At 41.7% G+C, this 20,422-nt stretch overlaps 1 protein-coding gene across 1 annotated transcript; it reads right to left on the bottom strand.

The window, feature by feature from the left end:
• Positions 1-209: 209 nt before the first annotated feature.
• On the bottom strand, positions 210-18,431 carry BCL2L12 (BCL2 like 12). The gene is made up of 7 exons (XM_073655965.1): positions 18,268-18,431; positions 13,187-13,370; positions 11,230-11,840; positions 5,003-5,140; positions 4,086-4,195; positions 2,821-3,090; positions 210-1,882 (listed from the first exon to the last, which is right to left on the bottom strand). Exons 2-7 carry the CDS (start codon positions 13,354-13,356, stop codon positions 1,835-1,837), a joined length of 1,347 nt encoding a protein of 448 aa, XP_073512066.1. The 5' UTR covers positions 13,357-13,370; positions 18,268-18,431; the 3' UTR covers positions 210-1,834.
• Between the last annotated feature and the right edge of the window lie 1,991 nt (positions 18,432-20,422).

Consider the following 20,422-nt stretch of genomic DNA (forward strand, 5'->3'; position numbering starts at 1 on the left):
ACAAGGACATGCAGCTACTCAAATCCGTATTGTGAGGCTGTGACTGATTCATTTTTAATATGGCATCTGAACCAGGGCCCAAAAGTAACGTAAAGCTTTGGAAGCAAGTGACTCCTTAAAGGAAGACTCCCTTACTAGGAGGGGGGTGGTCAGTCTTTTAGATATAACTTTTAATGTGGTCCATAAAAATAATATAATAAAACCCAAAAGAAATTTAACATTCACTTTAATGCCAGGCAAACATTAAAACCAACACGGTGCATTGTACACCCTATGGGTAAATCAATATCTGCTGACAGCAACCAACATTTTTCAATTACAAAAGTTAAAAAAATAAAAAAGTCTTCCCATTCAGATATCGGAAAACAAATTAAAAAGTGCAAGTCAGCATCTATACAGTGTCCTGCCCAACATGGCAGCAGAATTGGTCAGTATACGGCGACAGAGTCACACATCATTCATGTGTCTGAATAATTAAACAGAACCTGTCATCTCGATTTAACCTGTTAAAGTAAAGGTATGTCCATAATGGCCCTGATATACTGTTTAATGGATACCTGTAGTGAAAAAATAAGTAGCCTGGCTCTTGTTTAATTCACCTTAGAAGTTTTGATGCAATGGCCTCTTCGTGCATCAGGTAGGGTCTTCAGCTCTGCCATGGCCCCTCCACAATTGTATGAGTCTCCTTTATTAAATTTAGCGCTAGCGCCCCCTGCACCCGTTCGTGTCCTGACGCTCTCCAGCAAAATGGCGCCGGTAGATCTGTGCATGCGTTGCCAGAATCGCCATTTTTATGGAGACCGTAAGGTTAATCTGAGCATGCGCCGCCTCTGGCACCATTTTGCTAGAGCTGGAGGTTAATATGAGCATGCACCGCCTTCGGCGCCATTTTGCTTGAGACCGCTGGAGGTTAATCTGAGCATGCACCACCTTTGGCGCAATTTTACTAGAGACCGCCAGAGGTTAATCTGAGCATGCAAAGCCTCTGGCACCATTTTGCTAGAGCTGGAGGTTAATATGAGCATGCACCGCCTTCAGCGCCATTTTGCTAGACACCGCCGGAGGTTAATCTGAGCATGCACCACCTTTGGCGCCATTTTGCTGTAGAACACAAGGAGGACGCCACTGCGAAAGTTAAAAAAAAGAGGGTCATACAAATGCAGAAGGGTCACGGCAGACAAGAAAACCCTACCCAAAGTCTCGTCCCAATGCACAAAGAGGCTATTGCACCAAAACAAGAACCAGGCTATGGATTTTTTTCACTACAGGTATCCATTAAATCAGAATATCGGGGCCATTATGGCCATCCCTTTACTTTATCAGATTCTCTTTAAATAGCCACGCTTCAGAATTTTCCAATGTTCAAGAGAACATATTGGATTACAGTAATATTGGTACTGGCACCGACAGGCATTGGACCCACAAATATTATAGTAGTGGGTGTGCGTCATAATCTCAAAACATATCAGAAAAATTTGGTATAAAAATTCTAAAAGGGGTTAAAAATATATATTTTTTACCCTAAGTTTGTACCAGTGCTATGAATTCTTTTCCAAGATAAAATAAGGCAATGGCACGTGCCTGCAGATGCCAAAGTTTTAGAAAAGTCTTCATTCAAAAAGGGTTTGGAAAAATATTCACAGGAGGTATTTTGGCAGATTTCGCTCCCTGATCTATTGTAAGTCGTCCGTACGATAACATATCGGGCCATAGAAGTAGTCCAGGTCGGCCATGTTGACAGCGTCATGCCCAGTATTCCTTAGACGTATGAAAACAGGTGTAGGCTACAGTGTAGATTTGGATACAATGGAGGTATTCTGTTGTTTGGGTCAAATTAGTCAATTTGCAAGTCGAAAATATCTCCATCGGAAACTAATTTTTCCTGCACGAGAAAAATGAAAAAAAGAAATTACTGTGAGTTTACGAAAAAAAAATTGATAGTAAATTGCTTACGAGGATGACTTAAAGAGGATCTCCAGTTTGGGAGTGGGGAGGATCAAGGCAAAATTATTGTAGATAAATATTTTTTGGTCCTATTGTACTGGAACAGTTTCCATTTTTTTTTATATATGTTCATTATATACACAAGCCACATAACTTTAGGGCTGGAGCTACATGGTGAATTTGGAGTTGATGTAGGTCGCGCAGCCAAAGATCGCTATAGTCTCTTGCTATGTCACAGCCTAATGCAAGTTATTGGGTTCTCGTTGCAAAGGTACCCACACGGCAAGAAGTAAATTGCAAAAAGCTTGGCACCAATCACGGCTGCAAGGCCTTGTAGGTCGCAATTCAACCCCATTCACTTGCATCACCTGGGTAAATCAGTGACTATCGCCACTTTGATTGCCTCAAAATGGCGATATTAATGTGACCATGTGATCGGCTTTTTGACTGCATATTCTTCACGCACTGAAAGCGATCAGAGCACGCACGGATACAAGATGTTCTGCATCCTACATTGCCATATGAGCTGAACGAGCTGGAGAGGAGTCAGGTGGGTAAATCATTAATTATACCATTCGACTCCTATTTCCCTGCAGCACCTCTATAGGGAAAATGAAGCATTACACAGTTCCTACTAAAATCAATGAGCTATTGCTGTAATGCATAGTAGTGTCGGGTCCTCCAGGTGCTTTTACAAGCTACCCCGGCAACTAAGTAAGGGTCCTCAATTAAAAGGCTACTTTTACATTGATGGGGATAGTTCACCAATATCAGATTGGTGGGGGTGTGAGGATAGGCCATTAGTATAAAAGTTCTGGACAACTCAGGATTCCTTAATAGTGTGTAGAAGTTAAAATAAAAACCAGGATAGATTACCCAGCCTCCTTGCTTCTGTATCCAGGGAACAAACATGTCCATGTATTGAAGACTGTAGCCCATTAGTGTGTGAACGGCATGGCTATTAATCCCGGCCACCTTCCTGGTTAGCTCCATAGTCAGGGCAATTTTCGTCAGTTCTGGGCTCACACTTGAGCACGCTTCATCCTTTTCCACCTCGACATCTCTTGTGAAAACTTCTGCAAGACGGAAGAAGCTGCCGTAGGACATCCTGCTGAGGGTATTCCTGAGGAATGGATCCTTACTGATCTAGGAGACAAAAAAATATATATAGATCACTTTTAAAGCTAATCCAGTGCTCCATTCAGTCACCCAGAAATGACAATTGGCATTGTGTCATGCAAATGTAAGTTTTGGAGAACGGACAAAGCATTAGGAAAAGTTTCCCTAATTTACATTACAACACAACATGGGCTGTGGCCACTTTATTCTCAGGATGAGTGGGTCAGTTCCCCGCTGATCATAAAGTGATGGTATATTTAGTGATATGCCATTATTTTATAAAAAGAATCATATTTGGATGCCATACTAGTAGAGATGAGCGAATCGATGGATGTGAGTTTCGTGTGTAACAAGGGTGCGGTTGTCCTCATTAGCTCATGTATCCGCACAGCTTCTATCCTGTACTTATTTCCTTTCCTCTTTTTCTGTAGTCTGCTTTCTCTGCTGTCTCTGAAACTATACATGCTTTCTCACCTCTCCACTGGAGAAAGATTTGAGGTTGGAGCAGAAAGAGCTATTAGGAACAGGATGTCTGATGGATTTGTAACATTTTTGCAAATGCACTGAGCTAGATAAATGCTTACAGACACTCTGCAGCAGCAAAACGGTAGAAGGTTTTTAATGCAGACTATTTACAAAGTTGCATAACTTTGCATTTAGGAAGCAAATGAACAATAAGAAAAATTCTGTGTGAAGGTGTCCATAGCATTTACGCTCAGACGGGGGAAGGAGTGGATGTGCACGAAGAGAAGGGGTAATTGTACATTTTAAAAGTAGCTGGAATAAACTTTTTCTTGCACATTCCTCTCCAAACACAGGGACCGCAGATAATAGACAAGGGGCTCTTTGGGTCGGACCCCCGTCAATTAAACATAAGGATAGGCCAATTATTCAGTCCCATGAATCCTTTTAATAAACATTTTTACGTATACCCCTTTATAAACGAGTGAAAAAAAATAATTGGTAAATGGCAAATCAGTATCAGGATGGTTTGGGGGATGATTACGTCGGTCGGTCCTCACCTTTTCATTGATAACTACGGCCTGTTCCTGCAGTAAGGCCACCAGCTTCCGAATCACTTCATCCTTGTCCTCCGCAGCCGGCCTGTCGTCAGTAGTGACATTATTGTTGTCTGTGAAGACAAACTAATTCATATATTTCCTACAATAAAGGCACATAAACAGTGCAACATCTACTTAATAGAAGTGCAATCATGGGCTTGCATTAACGATTTTTCTGTGAAAAATCACGGGCCCATGTCATCCAAGTGCGATCCGATTTTTGGCTTGCACTGATTGTGATCCGACCTCTCGGTCCTCAAAAAAGTCACGGACATGTAGACTATCACAGGTACGAGCGCTATCCGAGAAAAATCACAGGTAGCACTTGTATGCAAAAATCAGAATGAGCCCGAAAACTATTCCTTCTAAATAATATATTCACATATACACACACACACACACTCACATTTTCTTAAAAGAATTGCTATATTGATCCAGTAGTATAAAATGCACGAAACAAATTGGTTGAACAGAACAGTACAGAAATTAAAAAGGCAGAAAAGAAATATCCACTGCGCTCCCAGGCAACATGTTTCAGACCTACATCGTCCTTGGTCAGGCCTTATAGGTCTGAAACATGTTGCCTGGGAGCACAGTGGATATTTCTTTTCTGCCTTTTTAATTTTTGTGCTGTTATGTTAAACCATTTTTTTGTTCCTTTTATACTACTGGATCAATAAAGCAATTGTTTTAAGATGTGAGTGCCGGCTATCGATTGGACTGTTGCTGTTGAAACAATGGTCATCCACGCAAGTCACCAAATTGTGCCAGAAAAAAAATGAGATATGTACTAAAATAATCAGACTGACCATGGAAAAGTAGAAAAAATACAAAGTAGGTAAAAGAAAAAAAAAAAAAAAAAAAAAGACTTGTCATACCTCCTTGAAGACTGAGGGCGAACACTGGAGGAGCAGGAGTCTTCTGTGGCTCCTGGGGACTCTTTAGTTTTTTGTGTCTGAGCAACGTCTCCAACTTTTTCGCAGCTAAAGAGTAAATCTCAGAGTCTTCAAGTCTTCCTAATAAATGCATAAAGAATTAAAAACATAAGAGCCAGTATATTTATGACCATGTCAAACTTACAAGATTATTTTTTCTCTTATTTTAGTTGGTAAAAAAACAAATTAAAAACTAAATAAATTTTGTTTTGTGAGACCATTTTCTAAGCCCGGTGACTTTATTTATTTATTTTTTTTGTGATGAGTTTTCATTTCTATTAGTACCATTTTGGAGTAGGTAAATGTTTTGATTGCATTTTCTTTTTGGGGGGTGGAGGAGTTAAGGGCAAAAAAGCCTTAGTTACTTACCGGTAACGGGATTTTTCGGAGCCCATGACAGCACCACGAGAGAGAGGATCCGCCCATCAAGGACAGGAAACCTACAGGTTAAAAAGGGCGGCACCTCTCTCACGCCTCAGTTTAAGTTAACAGAGCATGAGCCAAGGTTAATTACAACAAGACAAAAAACACAATATTCATTTTAAGCCAATGACTTCCCCCGAGGGTGCAAAAAAGGAAAATAGCCTTACGGGGGTGCAAAACACCAGTGTAGGGAGGGAATATAAGGGTGCTGTCATGGGCTCCGAAAAATCCGGTTACCGGTAAGTAACTAAGGCTTTATTCGTACTCCCATGACAGCAACACGAGAGAATTACAGAGACGAAGGAGATTAGGGAGGGACCACAGCCTGAAGCACCCTTCACCCAAAGGCGAGATCAGAAGAGACACCTAAATCCAATCTATAATGCCTATAGAAGGTGGAGGGAGAAGACCAGGTGGCAGCCTTACATATGCCTTCGATGGAAACCCCTGTCTTCTCGGCCCAGGAGGTTGCTACTGCTCTGGTGGAATGAGCCCTCAACCCCTAAGGTACTTCCTTATCCCCTGAGGAGTAGGCGAGGGAGATGGCCTCTCTAATCCACCTCGCAATCGTAGATTTTGAGGCTTTACAACCGTTCCTAGCCCCCTGATGGCATATGAATAGGGAACTATCTTTCCTAAAACTGTGTGAAACCTCCAGGTATTTAAGGACGCACCTCCTAACATCTAATGTGTGTAGTTTCTCCTCTTTCTGATTTTTAGGGGGAAAACAAAAAGTTGGAAGATTAATCTCCTGAGTCCTATGGAACCGAGTGACTACCTTTGGAAGAAAGGCTGGGTCAGGCCTTAGTACAATTCTATCATCCAGAATTTGAGTAAATGGTGGGGATATAGTAAGAGCCTGTATATCACTTACTCTCCTCGCTGAAGTCAGGGCAACTAACAGGGCTGTTTTAAGAATAATAATTTTATGGGAGGCTGAATCTAGGGGCTCGAAGGGAGGGTTAGTCAAGGCATTTAGGACTAGATTTAAATCCCAGGGAAAGGATTTAGTTTTAATAATAGGTCTACACCTAAAAGAAGCTTTTATAAGCCGTGCTACCCAATAATTAGCCGCTATATCGGAAGAAAACAAAGCTCCCAAAGCCGAAGCTTGTACCTTCAATGTACTAGTGGTAAGGCCCTGTTCTAAACCCCGCTGCAGAAATTCTAGTATTTTCCCAATAGGGATCCCATCCTCTGGTTTAAATTTCGAAAAGGACAGAAACTTCCTCCAAGTCCTAGATGCGGGTAGTAACGGGTTTTCTGCTACACAAGAGAGTGTTTACTACATTTATGGAGAAACCTTTGATGGTTAACAGCGCCCTTTCAAATTCCATGCCGTTAAATGGAGATTTGAGGCTGGAGGATGGGAAACCGGACCCTGAGTGAGAAGGTCCGGAATCTCCGGAAGAACCCAGGGGTCTGATATGGACATTCTCCGATGGCAATGGAACCACGGTCTCTTGGGCCAAAAGGGGCATATGAGGATTATTCTGGCTTTGTCTGCCCCGATCTTCCTTATGACTGATGGAAGCAGGATCATGGGAGGAAATGCATACGCCAAAGGGAACTCCCAGGGAACCATGAAGGCGTCCACTGTCAGGGGTCTTTCCCTGGGGTTTAGGGAACAAAACGCTGTCACCTTTCGATTGGATTTTGTCGCAAACAAGTCCACTGTTGGAAGACCCCACATTGCCACAATCCTGGAGAATATCTGAGGGTTCAAGGACTACTCTCCTTGTTTTATGGAAGTACGGCTGAGAAAATCTGCTGTGACGTTTTCCTTCCCTCTTAGATGAACAGCAGAAAGGGAGAGACAATGATCCTCTGCATTCTGAAGAAGTTTGTCCGCTACTCTCATTAAGTCTTTTGAACGGGTTCCCCCTTGATGATTTATATATGCTACCGAGACTTGATTGTCCGAGAGTATACGGACATCCTGGCCCTGTAAATATACAAGGAACTTATTGAACGCATAATCAACTGCCAAAAGTTCCTTAACATTTGAGGAAAACCGTACCTCATTTTCTGACCAGGTCCCCTGAATTAAGCTACCTTCAAAATGAGCTCCCCAACCTGTAGCACTTGCATCTGTAGTCAGGACTGCAGTAGGTTTACATTCCCAAGGGACTCCCCTAGAAAGATTAGAGTATACCAACCACCAACAAAGGGATTGTAAGGAGCGAGGGGCCAAGGTGAATTCCTGGTCTAGATGACCATCTAGAATTGAGTCGTTATACAATATATCCCATTGAAGTGCCCTTGAATGAAATTGGGACCAACGCACTGCGGTAAAACTCAAGGTCAAGGTCCCTAATAATGACATGGCTTTACGGAGTGACATAGAGGGTCTATCCATACAATGTCTTACTAAGCCCTGGATTTTTGCAATCTTTTCTTCTGATAAATGGCATAACTGTCTTTCAGAATCTAAAATGACCCCTAGAAACTGTTGAGCTTTTAGTGGAGTCAATCTAGATTTTTCCAGATTTAGAAACCAACCTAGTCCTTCCAGGACAGAAATAGTTACCTGAAGGTGGGCCTTCCATTGAACAAAGGAGTTTCCCACTAACAGGAAATCATCAAGGTAAGGGATTATTAAGATGTCTTTTTCTCTTATATGGGCCATAACCTCTGCCACTAGTTTGGTAAAAATTTGCGGGGCTATAGCTAACCCAAAGGGAAGGGTGGTATACTGGAAGTGTTTAACCACCCCACTTATTTCAATGGCCACCCTCAAATACTTTTGATAGTCCTTATGAATGGGAACATGGTAATATGCGTCTTTAAGATCCAGAACTACGATATAACAGTGGGGAAAAAGTAATTTTATTATCGTTTTTAAGGATTCCATTTTACAGGTGTCTATTTTAAGAAAGCTATTTAAAGATCTTAAATTTATGATTGTCCTGAAACACCCATCTGGTTAGGGGACCAGGAAGAGCGGGGAGTAGAATCCATCTCCCTCTTCTGAATCCGGAACCTCAAATCAGGACGTTTTTCTTTATTAGGACTTGAATTTCCAATACAAGAGCAGTCTGCCGCTCTGGGGAGGAGCTAGAAGGAACAATCATGAATCTTCTGTAAGGAAGAGTTTGAAATTGAAATTTAAGACCAAATCTAATCAGGCTCAAAATCCAATTACTATGTGAAATACGTTCCCAAGCCGGGAAAAACAATGACAATCTCTCTCCAACCTGGGCCGATTGTGATTTCCCTGGCTTCTGCTCATTTTTGGAAGAAGAACCAAAGAGTAAGCCTCTACCTTTACGACCTCTTTCTTCGAATTTCTCGTTCTCTGAAAAATCTTCTTCGGACAAATTTATTTTTCCGAAACGATTTCTTAAAAGAGGGTAGAGGTACAGATGGGAATCCCTTCTTAGGATCTCCGGCTTTTTCCAACAGTTCGTCCATGGTCTGGCCGAAAAGATATTCCCCCTCGCAAGGAATTGTACAAAGTCTAGATTTTGTTAGTACATCTCCAGGCCAGCATTTAATCCATAGAGCTCTCCGAGCAGCATTTGATAGAGCTGATGATTTTGCTGCCAGTCTAACAGAGTCCGCAGACGCATCAGCAAGAAAGGCCGCTGCACCCTGGACCAGGGGAAGGGAAGAAATAATCTCCTTCCTGGAGGCACCCTCCTTTAGTTGATTGTCTAGCTGTTCCAGCCAAACCATCAGGGCTCTGGATGTGCAGGTGGCTGCCACTGCTGCTTTCAGGGCTCCTGCAGTTGTCTCCCATGCACCTTTCAAAAAGGTATCTGCTCGTCTGTCCAGGGAGTCTCTTAATGCTCCCATGTCATCGAAGGGGAGAGAAGACTTCTTTGATGCCTTAGCAATGGCAACATCTAGCTTTGGTGCCTTTGACCAAGAGGAACTTGCGGCATCATCAAACGGATACCTCCTTTTGAAGGAGGGAGGAATTCTGCCCTTCCTTTCTGGCTTTTGCCACTCTCTATCAATGAGACCTTTAATTTTAGTATTCATGGGGAAACATCTCTTCTTTTTCTGACGTAATCCCCCAAACATTACATCCTCTACAGATTTTTCTGGTCTAGTGTCCACAATGCCCATGGTAGTTCAGACAGCTTTTACCAAGGCATCAACCTCATTCAGAGGAAAACATTGTCTATCAGTCTCGCTATCAGAGGAAGAGAGAGAGGAGGAAGAAATGTCTGAGGTATCAGAGTCTGAATCTGGCTGAGGGTCCTGAGGAAAATGCCTGGGCTCAGAATTCCCTCGCAAAGCCTTGCCTATTTCTCCTTTAGTTAAAGTCTTTAGACCTAAGGAAAACCCCGGGGTTTCTTCGGTCATCACCCTGTCAATACAAGGTTGGCACAATTTCTTAACATATGCATCAGGGAGCGGGTTGCTGCATAGGGCACATTCCTTATGTTTTGATTTAAATGAACATTTCTTGGTCTGAAAAAATTATAGACAGAAGTAGAAGAAGAATTAGTAGAACTTTCACGAAGATTCCACTTACCCCCTGGAATATGACGTGGTACCGTAGAAACAGAGGAATCCTTTTTAACCGGCAGAGAATCACACCGAACAATAGGACCTTCCTTCCTGCTTTTTGCGGTGAACTTCCTAGTTGAACGACTGGACCCAGACCGGGAACGACGTTGCACCACCTGTTGTGAGGGCTCCCCAGAGGGCTGCTCCTGCAGCAGTAGTTCTTGCTGAGGTGATAGCTGCTCTTGTGAATCTCCCATATTGAAAAAACAATGGGCTAGGAAGCACCTCTGTATGCTGCCAGGTCCTTTTTATACTGGCCATACCTGGGACCTGTGTGGTGAGTCCCCCCCTCGTCAGCGGTGACAGACTGCTAAGCCCCGCTCCGGCGTCCTCACTCGCGCCCATTCGCTTCCTGGTCTCGCGCACGAACCACGCCCACTTCCGGCGGAAGCCTCCGGCGCACAGGAAATACGTCATAGGGCCGCGCCTGTCAGGTTCCCCGCCGGAGCGGCCCAGATCTCCTGCATGGTGTAGCGGGGGGGGGGTTGTCCGCATGTGGACAGCCACGCATAGCGGACAATCCACCTCAGCAAGAGGGGATGTCACGCTCACCGCAACGCACACGGAGGTGCCCCAATGAGCCCTGCCGTGGCGTCTCCAGAAGTCCAGAACCGACCAGGGCAGGGGATTCACCGCCCCAGGCACCCTGTCTATTCCATCTGGGGCAAGAGATTCTTTCTTCTTCCTGCAGGTAAGCGTGATAGGTCTCCCATCAAGGACAGGAAACCTAAACTGAGATGGGAGAGAGGTGCCGCCCTTTTTAACCTGTAGGTTTCCTGTCCTTGATGGGCGGATCCTCTCTCTCGTGGTGCCGTCATGGGACTACGAATAAACAGCAATTCCAGCATTACGATTTCTTTTGTTTTTACCATACAAGTTAAATAATTTTACATTTTTATATGTTTAAACTTTTGCAGATCTTGGTGATACCAAACATGTCTATATTTTTTTTTAATTTAATTTCTTTATGTAATATTTTTCAAAACTTTTTTAACTTCACTACATAGGCTGGGCTACAAAGAAGTACAGATACGGTGGCGTCGAGTGGGCCTTAACTACTCGTGATTGTGTCATTTTTCTGCTGTTGTGTTCAACAATTTTTGTGCCTTTTATACTACTGGATCAAAAAAGCTATTCTTTTAAGAAGATGTGAGTGCCGGCTATCGTTTGGTTTGCATTAAAACATAGCAAAAAAAAAAAAATAAAAATACATTATATATCAATACCAGTTTCCTGAATCGGAGCATAAGGTTCCTCGTTCCACGATTTCACAGGCAGAAAGTCAGGCCGGGCAGGTTTGGAGTCCAAGTCCGGAGTATTCTCTTTGTGCGTTTTTTTCTTAAGTAACTTTTTAAAGGAGAAGGAACGACTGGGCTTTTTTGGCGTTGCACTTGGCAAGTGCCTCTCATCTTCTTCTGTTAAAGAAGTTGTAGAGGTCATCACCGTACAGGCAAGTAAGGGGTTAGGAGACTTGGGCCGTTTGGAGGAATCCCCTTTGGCGGCGGCTTTCCCGTGGTCATCGATTATGGCATCGATGGAGTCTTTGGATTTACTCTGAATGCTTCCGTTCCTGTCCTTTAGTGTCCCACCCTTCTCCTTAGTCTGGCCCGGCTTTTTCAGCAGCTTCTTAATGTTGGTTGTAAATCCATGTTTGGTCTCTTCCACCCGATTGATCTCCTCGTGTAGGGAATTCCAGGTACCATGACGTCCCTGAGCCGACGACTCGCCAAACGCCGGGCTCCTACTCCTTTCATCTCTTTCGGGATCTTTGCTTCTTTTTCGATCTGACTTTTTAGATTTCTTTGGAAATAATTCTTTATTTTCTTCATGATTCACTCTTTTGAGAAAGAGGGAAAAAAAAAGGACATCCAATCAACACCTGCACCCACCACTAAGTTGTGAACATCAGTCTTCCCCTTTCCTCACAGAAAATTAATGAATTATGTCCATCACAAGGAGAGCCACATAAATGAGTTTTTTTTATAAAAAAAATTAAATTATTAATAATTATTTTTATTCTTATTATTACAATTAATATTATTAGTTAATAATAATAAATAATAATGAATAATAATAATAATACAATTAATTAAAAAAAAAAAAACGAACAAGGGTCTTATGGGTGTAGTTGGATGCAGTTTCTCAAATCCAAGGCCAAAAGAAGGAGAGTAAATGGAGGGGGATTTTGCAATTCGTTGCATTCCACTTAAGTTTAAAGAGAACCAGTCACCTCTGAAAATGCAATTTACCTGCATATATAGGATTAATCTGCAGGTAAATAGCATTACATTGCTACCTGGTAGTCTTGCTGAAACTACAGCTACTGGGAGAAAATTAACTTATTTCCTCCTGGGAGCCGCCAGCTTTCAGTCATATGGGCGGTGCATGGAGCAGTTAGAGTCATTGCTCTCTATACTGTAAGCAGTGGCCCGGTACTTTGATTGACCGCTCCCTGTGCAGAGCTGGCTGTCAATCAAGGTAAATGATCGCAACCTGTCTGTATTGCTGAAAGTGCGGCTACTGGGAGAAAATTAACTTATTTCATCCTGGGAGCCGCCAGCTTTCTGTCATGGGGGTGTGCACAGAGTGATTGCAGTCATCACTCTCTATGCTGTAAGCATACCACAGCACTTTGACAGCCGGCTCTGCACAGATGCCATGCAACGCGAGCTGTCAATCAAAATGCCGGGCCATGCTTACAGTATAGAGAGCAATATCTCTAATCCCTCCCCGCACCGGCCCTATAACTGAAAGCCGGCGGCTCCTAGGAAGAAAAGTTTAATTTTCTCCCAGTAGCCGCAATTTCAGTTAAGTCGGCCGGGCAGCATTGTAACACTATTAACATGCCAATTTAACCCTACATCTGCAGGTTTTTTTTCCCCCGAGGTGACAGGTTCCTTTTAAAGTTAGGTTGACATATGACATATGCTGAGGATTTTCCGATAACAAAAGCAGCAAAAGAGTGTTGAGATTTTACAAAATCGAATCCAACGGCAGAGAATCCCGGCAAAAACGAACCCAGGGTGCAAAATTAATTTGCAGTTTATCAATGCATGTCGATTTCTGCATCGCACGGGGTGAAATGCGCAACAAATCCAAATTCAGTACAGACTTTATCCACTCAATTTATTTCCCGTGTCAACATACCCTAAATTTGCCTCAAAAAAACTAAATTAAGCCTACCTGTGACTGTACTTCTTAGGGTCATGGTACGAGCGCCCCACGTGTCCTAGGTTCCTTCCTTCATCTTGACTCAAGGATCGTTTTAAGAAAGCTTCCAAGACGCACTTTGTTTCCGCTTTCACCTTGATCAGACTGATGTCGCCATTTGTGGGATTACCGACCGTATCCATTCCACATCACTGCTCTAAAATACAGAGAAGGGTGGAAAATTATTACAAAGGATACAAGTTAAATGCTGCCAAAAATTCTTAAAAATATATGTTTAACATTTTTCGGATAACATATTTCCTTTGAACAACCGTTGAAAAAAGAGTTAATGGAGTCTTTAAAAAAAGTGCCTGAGGCTCGGAGTCTAATCGAAGGAACTGTCTGTTTTCGGAAAGAACACTCTTGGAAGATCTGTTCTTAGAAGTCTACATTGTGCAGTTGCTCTGTTATTCCTCCTGGAAACGTGTGCTTTCTTAAAGAACAATTTCGAGAGATTGCACTAAGAAAATTGCTCATTGTCATTTCGTGGGGAATACAAGCATTTATGATCCTCGACCACAGAAACACATGGCAGTGACTCGCCCAAGATATTCAAGAGGCGCTAAAATTATCCCCAGGAGCATTTCTGACACTGCGGAGGATCGTAATTTGGGATATTCCCATTGTACAGGTGCAGATCATATCAATACTGTATATTGACTCACATCTTAGCGCCAAGGAATGACTGAGGGTGTAACTTGATGACTGTAGAAGTTTGCATAGCTGTCCCAGAAAACACTTCCTGATACTTTGGTTACACAGTGATCTTAGTATTGGATACTTAGAATTAAGACATTAGCAAAAAAAAAAAAAAAAAAAAAAAAGATTATGCACTTTTCTTCTGTATGGAAACTTTTGCTACAAAGAAAAAAAAAAGTGCACAATCTTGTTTAAAAAAAATAAAACAAAATCTAACTTTTTGTCTATGCAGATGTGTAGGTATATGGATCGTGCCTTCATGTGTTCCTTCATGTCCTGTCTAACTGGAATTTCCTGGCCTTAGGAAGTGTTCACAAACAGGGGCGGACATATTATTGGTGCAACCAGTGGCGCCTAGCATCTGCAAAGCGAAATATTGCATTCTGATGAATTATTGCACTGCAATGGGCCCAGATACTGTTCTTGCACGGGGGGGCTTCTTCAGTCTCGTTTTCACAAGTTCATATAAATCTACAAGTCCAGATTTGTTGCAGCTTTTCCGCATATTTTACCCCATGCATTGCAAAGAGTGAAACGTGAGGTTAGAGGGATTTTCCCTAAATCAATTATAGAATAGGGAATAATTTGCTAATCTTTAGGGATCCCACCACTGGAACGTCAACAATCCCAAAAAAATGGGATTGTGCTGTCTTGAATGGATCAGAGGTGTGCATGCATGACCTCCGCTCCACTCCTTATCAAAGGGACTGATGGAAATAGCTTTACTGGCGGTTACATAGAAAATGAATGGAGTAAGAACAAGCATGCACAACTCTGCTCTTTTCATTCTCGGGATCGCTGGGGATTAACAAGTTAAAATTTGCAATTAGGAATTTCTGCTGCATATATACCCACCGTGCGTGCAAATTACACATATTGGAATTGCTGCAGATTTTTCATCCCAATTTTTGGCAACATATGAGATGAGATTTGAACAATCCACGGCATGTCAACTTCTGCAACGGATTGGTCGCAGATCTGCGGAGTTCAACAGGAAAGTCAAAATCTACAACAAACCCCAGTTGTTGAGGATTATTAGTTTGTAATGGTGACAATTTTTTTTTAAAGAGGAAATATAATCATGGCCATCATCTCTATGCAGGTACAACACGGCGATGACCTTTTCTTCTGCAAAACCCTCTCCTCACTGCTCAGAAATGTCACCGGTCCGGATTTTGTGCACATAGTAAATTCCAAGAAATGGTGTAAAAATTGCACATTTTGCATAACATCGGCATTGTTTGAACATACAGTATAGCTCCGAGCATTCTAGATCCAAGTAAACAGATCAGTGATCTATCGGAAAAAGGCCCACGCATTGTGTTTTGCATGCTGGTCTGGAATGCATAAAGGTTGCATTCTTCTCGATTGTGTCAATCCGTTGAAATCGGACTGCACTCAGATGTCGTCCGAGTGCAGTCCGAAGGTTTCCACTGACTTGCATGGCAGAGTGCAATCCAAATATCTTATCAAACTTGAGCATGCAGCGATTTTTTCCTTGTTCCGAGGAAAAATTATGAAATGTGAACCGCCCCAGAAAATAACATTGGTGCTGTCCGATGTTTTGTTGGACCAAAAATACGTCCCCAGTACCTGGTAATAAACATGTTCTTCATTTTCCTGTCCTTGAATTCCATTGTTCCAGAGTTCAGGAAGGACTCAGAACTAAGGAACTGGTGGCATTTGGCATGACTTTCCCTTCAGAAGTTTTTTTCCAAACTTATGCAATAATACTAGAATATAATATCACATTATGATCAGTGGGGAACTGATCGGGGACTGATTCAGACTAGCTTCTCCTTCTGATTTTTAAAAGCTGGAGCGCCGCTCAGCAGGAAACTGCAGCACGTCCTTATTCACTTGCGGCATTTTCCTATGCAGTCGGGAAGGTGGGATGCAGCGCTTCGATACTACGGTGTCAGAGGTCAGACCATCACTTTAGGAGATTGATAAAAATCCCTATAAGTCGTCATTCAGACGTCCGTGTTCTATCAGTGTTTCTGACAAATAGAACAGGTACCCATTCTACTCTACGCTGCTATTCACATGTCCATTTTTTTCTGGCAGAATAGATATAAAAATTACCATTGCAAAGGAAAGGAGACGCTTTGTAATTTATTTATCCGTGCATAAAAAACACGGATGACCAAGTTTTTGCCTAACAAAGCGTGACCCTTTCTCAGAACTCTAGGACGGAATGTTGCGATTGTAGCACTGAAAATGTTGCAGTTCTGAGTGATACATGATGAACACCAGGAATAAAATACGAAGCTTCTGTTTGTTTTTTCCTTTGTGACATCAGTATGATGTGACTAAATTCCTAAGTCCATTGCGCTTCGTGCAACCTGATATTTTACTACAGGGTCACACCCGTGTCTACACAGCAAAAGCACGTAGCGTGTAAGAAAAACAATGTCAATGTTATGCGTGTCGGGAAGGCGTGTACTAGTACAGTAAGGGGGGGAGGCGACATTTATCTAAGGGCTCATTCAGACAACCGATTTTTTTCACGTACGATGATCAGAGTGTGGTCCGAGTGTCATCCAATTTATTCGTATGTGGAGAAATAATTTAAAAAAAAATCTCCACCTTTCCCATACTGAAAATCGGATGTCATCCGAGCGCTTCCAATTTTTTTTACTGACTTGCATTGCTGCCCCTTGGACGCGTGAATGGCCCCGTTGACTATCACAGGTACGAGTGCCACCCGTAAAAACCGGATGCGATAATGAGACCTAAACTGTCAATATTGTGGAAACAGTAAATATTTACATTTAGAATCAGGAAATGTATCAATATTAGTAAATATCATTAATGTTACAATAATGAGGAAATGAAACCTTACAGAAGAGGTAAGTGACAGGTCTACAAATAGGTAAACCCCCAAAGGCAAAAAACAAATTAATGCCAACACAGGATGTAATAAAAGCTGCGGACCTCGTCCTCCACGTGCCGCCCACTCCCTTGTTTTATACCTCGCTGACACGGCCATAAAATTTTTTAAAAGCCGGGTTCATACAGGGACGTCACTACCTGTAAAAAACGTCAACCTGCTCGCTGCATTAATCAGTCACATATGATTTTTTAAGCGGTCATGTCGTTTCTCATCAGAGACTAACCCCCCCCCATGCTTTACACTGCAGCTTCTCCCAAGTATATTGGCAGATATGTATAAATAAAAGCCTATTTGAATGATTGTAAACCACAAGGGAAAAAAAAAAAAAAAAAATGAAAGTGCTACAGACATTATGATGCTTTGACCACTGCACACAATCTCATATTATTCTCCGTAGAGGAAAATTCACATTGGGAAAGTTTGTGATCCATATGGATTAAGAGCTCCATAAAAATTCAAAGCCCTTTAGCACGACTCAGAGATTGCTTTAGTAAAAAAATCTAATGACAGGTTATGGAGATTGCGAAAAAAAACTACATTTCTAAAGGGCCCCATACACACTTGACCTGTAAATTGTTGCAGGATCAGCCGCCAATCTAGAAGTAGAAGGATCAGACATAACATGTGAACATACCCAAAGGGGGCAACTGAGTGATCATCAGAGGTTTATTAGCCCTAATTTTAGAAAATTGTTAAAAAAAAAAAAAAACACAGCCAAACTTTCCATTACTCACCCTCCCCAGGTCCAGCACTGAGTTTTTTCTGCTGCTCACGGTGTCCGTTATTCTTGACAGCACTACAGCCAATCAATGAGCACCACCCAAGACCTCACAGATTGGCTGCAGCACTGTCATCATCACATCAAATGCTGGACCCGGGGAGGGTGAATAAACCAGAAAAAAAAACCTTACAACTCCTTTAAACCTCCCATCCCATCAGAGAAAAACAGATTTCAATCAGAACAATCAATTTTTGGCTTCCTGTTACCAATTGGGGGCATGTCGGATTTTTTTTTTTTTTTTTTTTTTTTTTAGGGGGGTACTGATCATATAACTCCAACAAAGCGGATGGGGTGAGACTTTTATTCTTGCTGTCAATGAATGGAAATTTTATTTTCATTCCACAGTCCCGACCTCGGATATTGTATCCAATCCAGGCAGATACACTGTATGGAAGGGAACAGCGACCCTATAAAAGGGATGGAGCGACAACAACTCGCTGACAGTCTCATGTGAGTCCCTAGGAGATAAGCAGTGCTGTAATATATATATATATTACTATTTCTAAGGCTGTGTCAATGCCCACTGTGTGTATTATCCTCAGTTATAATATCTCTGCTCATTGCTCCCATCTCATTATCATTAGCGCCATTTACAAAAACAAACTAAAAGTCGCATAACTTTAAAAGGTCGCAGACCGACCAAAGGAGACCCGCCCCATCACCCCAGCCTGTACCCACCGTCCACACACAGCAGCTGCTCTGGGGGGGACCAAGCACTGAGGACACCGGACCGTCCTCCTCCCGAACCGAGACCATCAATGAGCCGCAAAACTTCGGCAAGAGTCGGTACCGCTGACAAGTGCACTGCGCCTGCGCGACCTATCCCCCTGGGGCTGGCCTCTGTCGTCACGGGGGGAGGGGTTATTATTATTATTTTTTTTTTTTGGGTGACGACTTTTCCTTCGCTGTAGATCTGTGCAGGGTGTGGTGGGACTACGAGTACCAGCATGTCCTGAGGAGGGAGAAGCACGGAGAGCTCTTACTATAATGTACACTGGACCATAACCTGAGCTCTTATAAAACTGTCAGCCCTTGAGTTCCCCTTAAAGGGATTATTCTCAACTTCTTAAAGGAGGGGGGGGGGGAGTAAAATTGCAACGTGTTTGCAATAAAAATCCTGAAAAATCCTTAAAAGTCAGAAACTTGCATTTCTTTTTGCCCAAACTATGTGCACACAGAATTTTTCAAGGAGTTTTTGGAGCGAAAATTCTCAAAACTCATAAACTTGGAGTTTCCGCCCAGACTATACATACATAGTTTTTCTAGTAGTTTTTTGGAGCAAAAATCCTCCTCAAAAATGAAAAAAATCCTAAAAAAAATTACAGTTTCTGCTCAGTTTCCTCTAAAAAAAAAAATCAAAAATACTGCGGTCTCCATTCATCATTGCCTTTGTGCCTGTTTTTTTTGTGTGTGTTTTGCTCCTTTTTTTTGTGCCCAATTTATTATTCTATAGGTGCCTTGTTTTGTTTTGTTTTCGCTTAGTGATATCAGATTTTTTTCACCTGATTCATCAAGTGCAAATTAAAAAAAAAAAGTCACAAAATTTGGCCCCATTTATGCATGTTTCTCAAAAAGTAAAAATTTTTTACATTGATTTTGAAAAAAATGCGACTTCTTGCTCAAAAACTTGCAAAAATGATTAAATACAGGGAAGAAGCCCATTATTTTTACCTTGAACTGTGTGCACCATTTTGATCATCAGTGAATACCTAAAGATTAAAAAAAAAGAAAAATGGCAAAAAAAAAGAAGAAAAACAACCAAAAATTAAGAATCCGCGTGTCCATGTACAGTCTCATCAGCGCTATTTGCACACTGCGCTTTTTAAGGAGGTTTTTTCTTTTGGAGCGGATCCTCTGCAAAATCCTCAAAAAAACACTTTAAGGCTATGTACACACGGAGACTTTTTGAAGAGTTTTTTTTAGCAGAAATTGAGCACAACCTCCAAGTTTATGAGGAATTTTGCATTTTTGAGGAGGATTTGGAAAGTTTCTGCTCAGTTTTCGTTCAGTTTCTGCTCCAAAACCTCAAAAAAAAACCCAGATTTCCTAGAAATGTATGGAAAGTTCTTTCTTTCTCCTATTCATTTCTATGGGAAATTCACTTTGCTGTTCATATGAGTTTTTGGGGGTTATGTGTACATGGAGTCTTCTTTTGCAGAGATTCTGGAATGGAAACAGCAGAAATTTGCAAGTTTTTATATTTTTTTTAGAAGTTTCTGCTCAAAAAACTCTTCAAGAAACCTCTGCGTGCACATAGCCTTTGGGCATTTTTTTTTCTTTAAGAGGTTGTATAAAAGGCCCGTTAGGTAAAACAAAAAATAAAAAAAAATAGTTCATGTTACTTCTTTGAAGTGGATCCTGATGGATACCGTGCTAGATCAAAAGGCTGCAAAAAAAAAACTTCAAGGAAAAAAAATTCAAAAGTATTTAGGAAACTAAAAACTCCACTAAAAAAAAGCGTTTTCCTCTTGATAAAACATGTTGTCTTTTGAATGCTGAAAAAAACTCTCAAAGAATTGACATGCACCTTTTGGGGGTATGTGACCATAAATTTTTCGAGGAGTCTTTCGGAGCAGATCTGCTCCACACTTATGTGTCTTTTTTTTTAAAAAAAAAATTAATCATTTAGTTCTCATAAAACACTCATGTTTTATTCTTTGCTAAATAGATTTAAAACAACTTGAGAAAATCACCCATAAAAAAACTCTCACAAACGTGTACAAAACCTTTACAGAATAAAAGCTTCAGGAAAAACATTAAAAAACCGCAAAAAAGAAAAACCTCTAGAAAATGCCACATAGAAGGAGCCGTTCCTGAAGTGGTGTCCGCTAGA

Source organism: Phyllobates terribilis, unplaced genomic scaffold, assembly GCF_046119375.1.
Source record: "Phyllobates terribilis strain yellow unplaced genomic scaffold, ASM4611937v1 Scaffold_12__6_contigs__length_324123572, whole genome shotgun sequence".
NCBI lineage: Eukaryota > Metazoa > Chordata > Amphibia > Anura > Dendrobatidae > Phyllobates > Phyllobates terribilis.

Bases quoted from the DNA above. Each gene is read 5' to 3' on its own strand.
- BCL2L12 (XM_073655965.1), bottom strand. From the start codon at position 13,356: ATGGATACGGTCGGTAATCCCACAAATGGCGACATCAGTCTGATCAAG. The intron at 11,841-13,186 runs GTAGGCTTAATT...CTTTCTCAAAAG, and splicing joins CCTAAGAAGTACAGTCACAG to AGTGAATCATGAAGAAAATA. The intron at 4,196-5,002 runs GTATGACAAGTC...TTGTCTTCACAG, and splicing joins CGCCCTCAGTCTTCAAGGAG to ACAACAATAATGTCACTACT.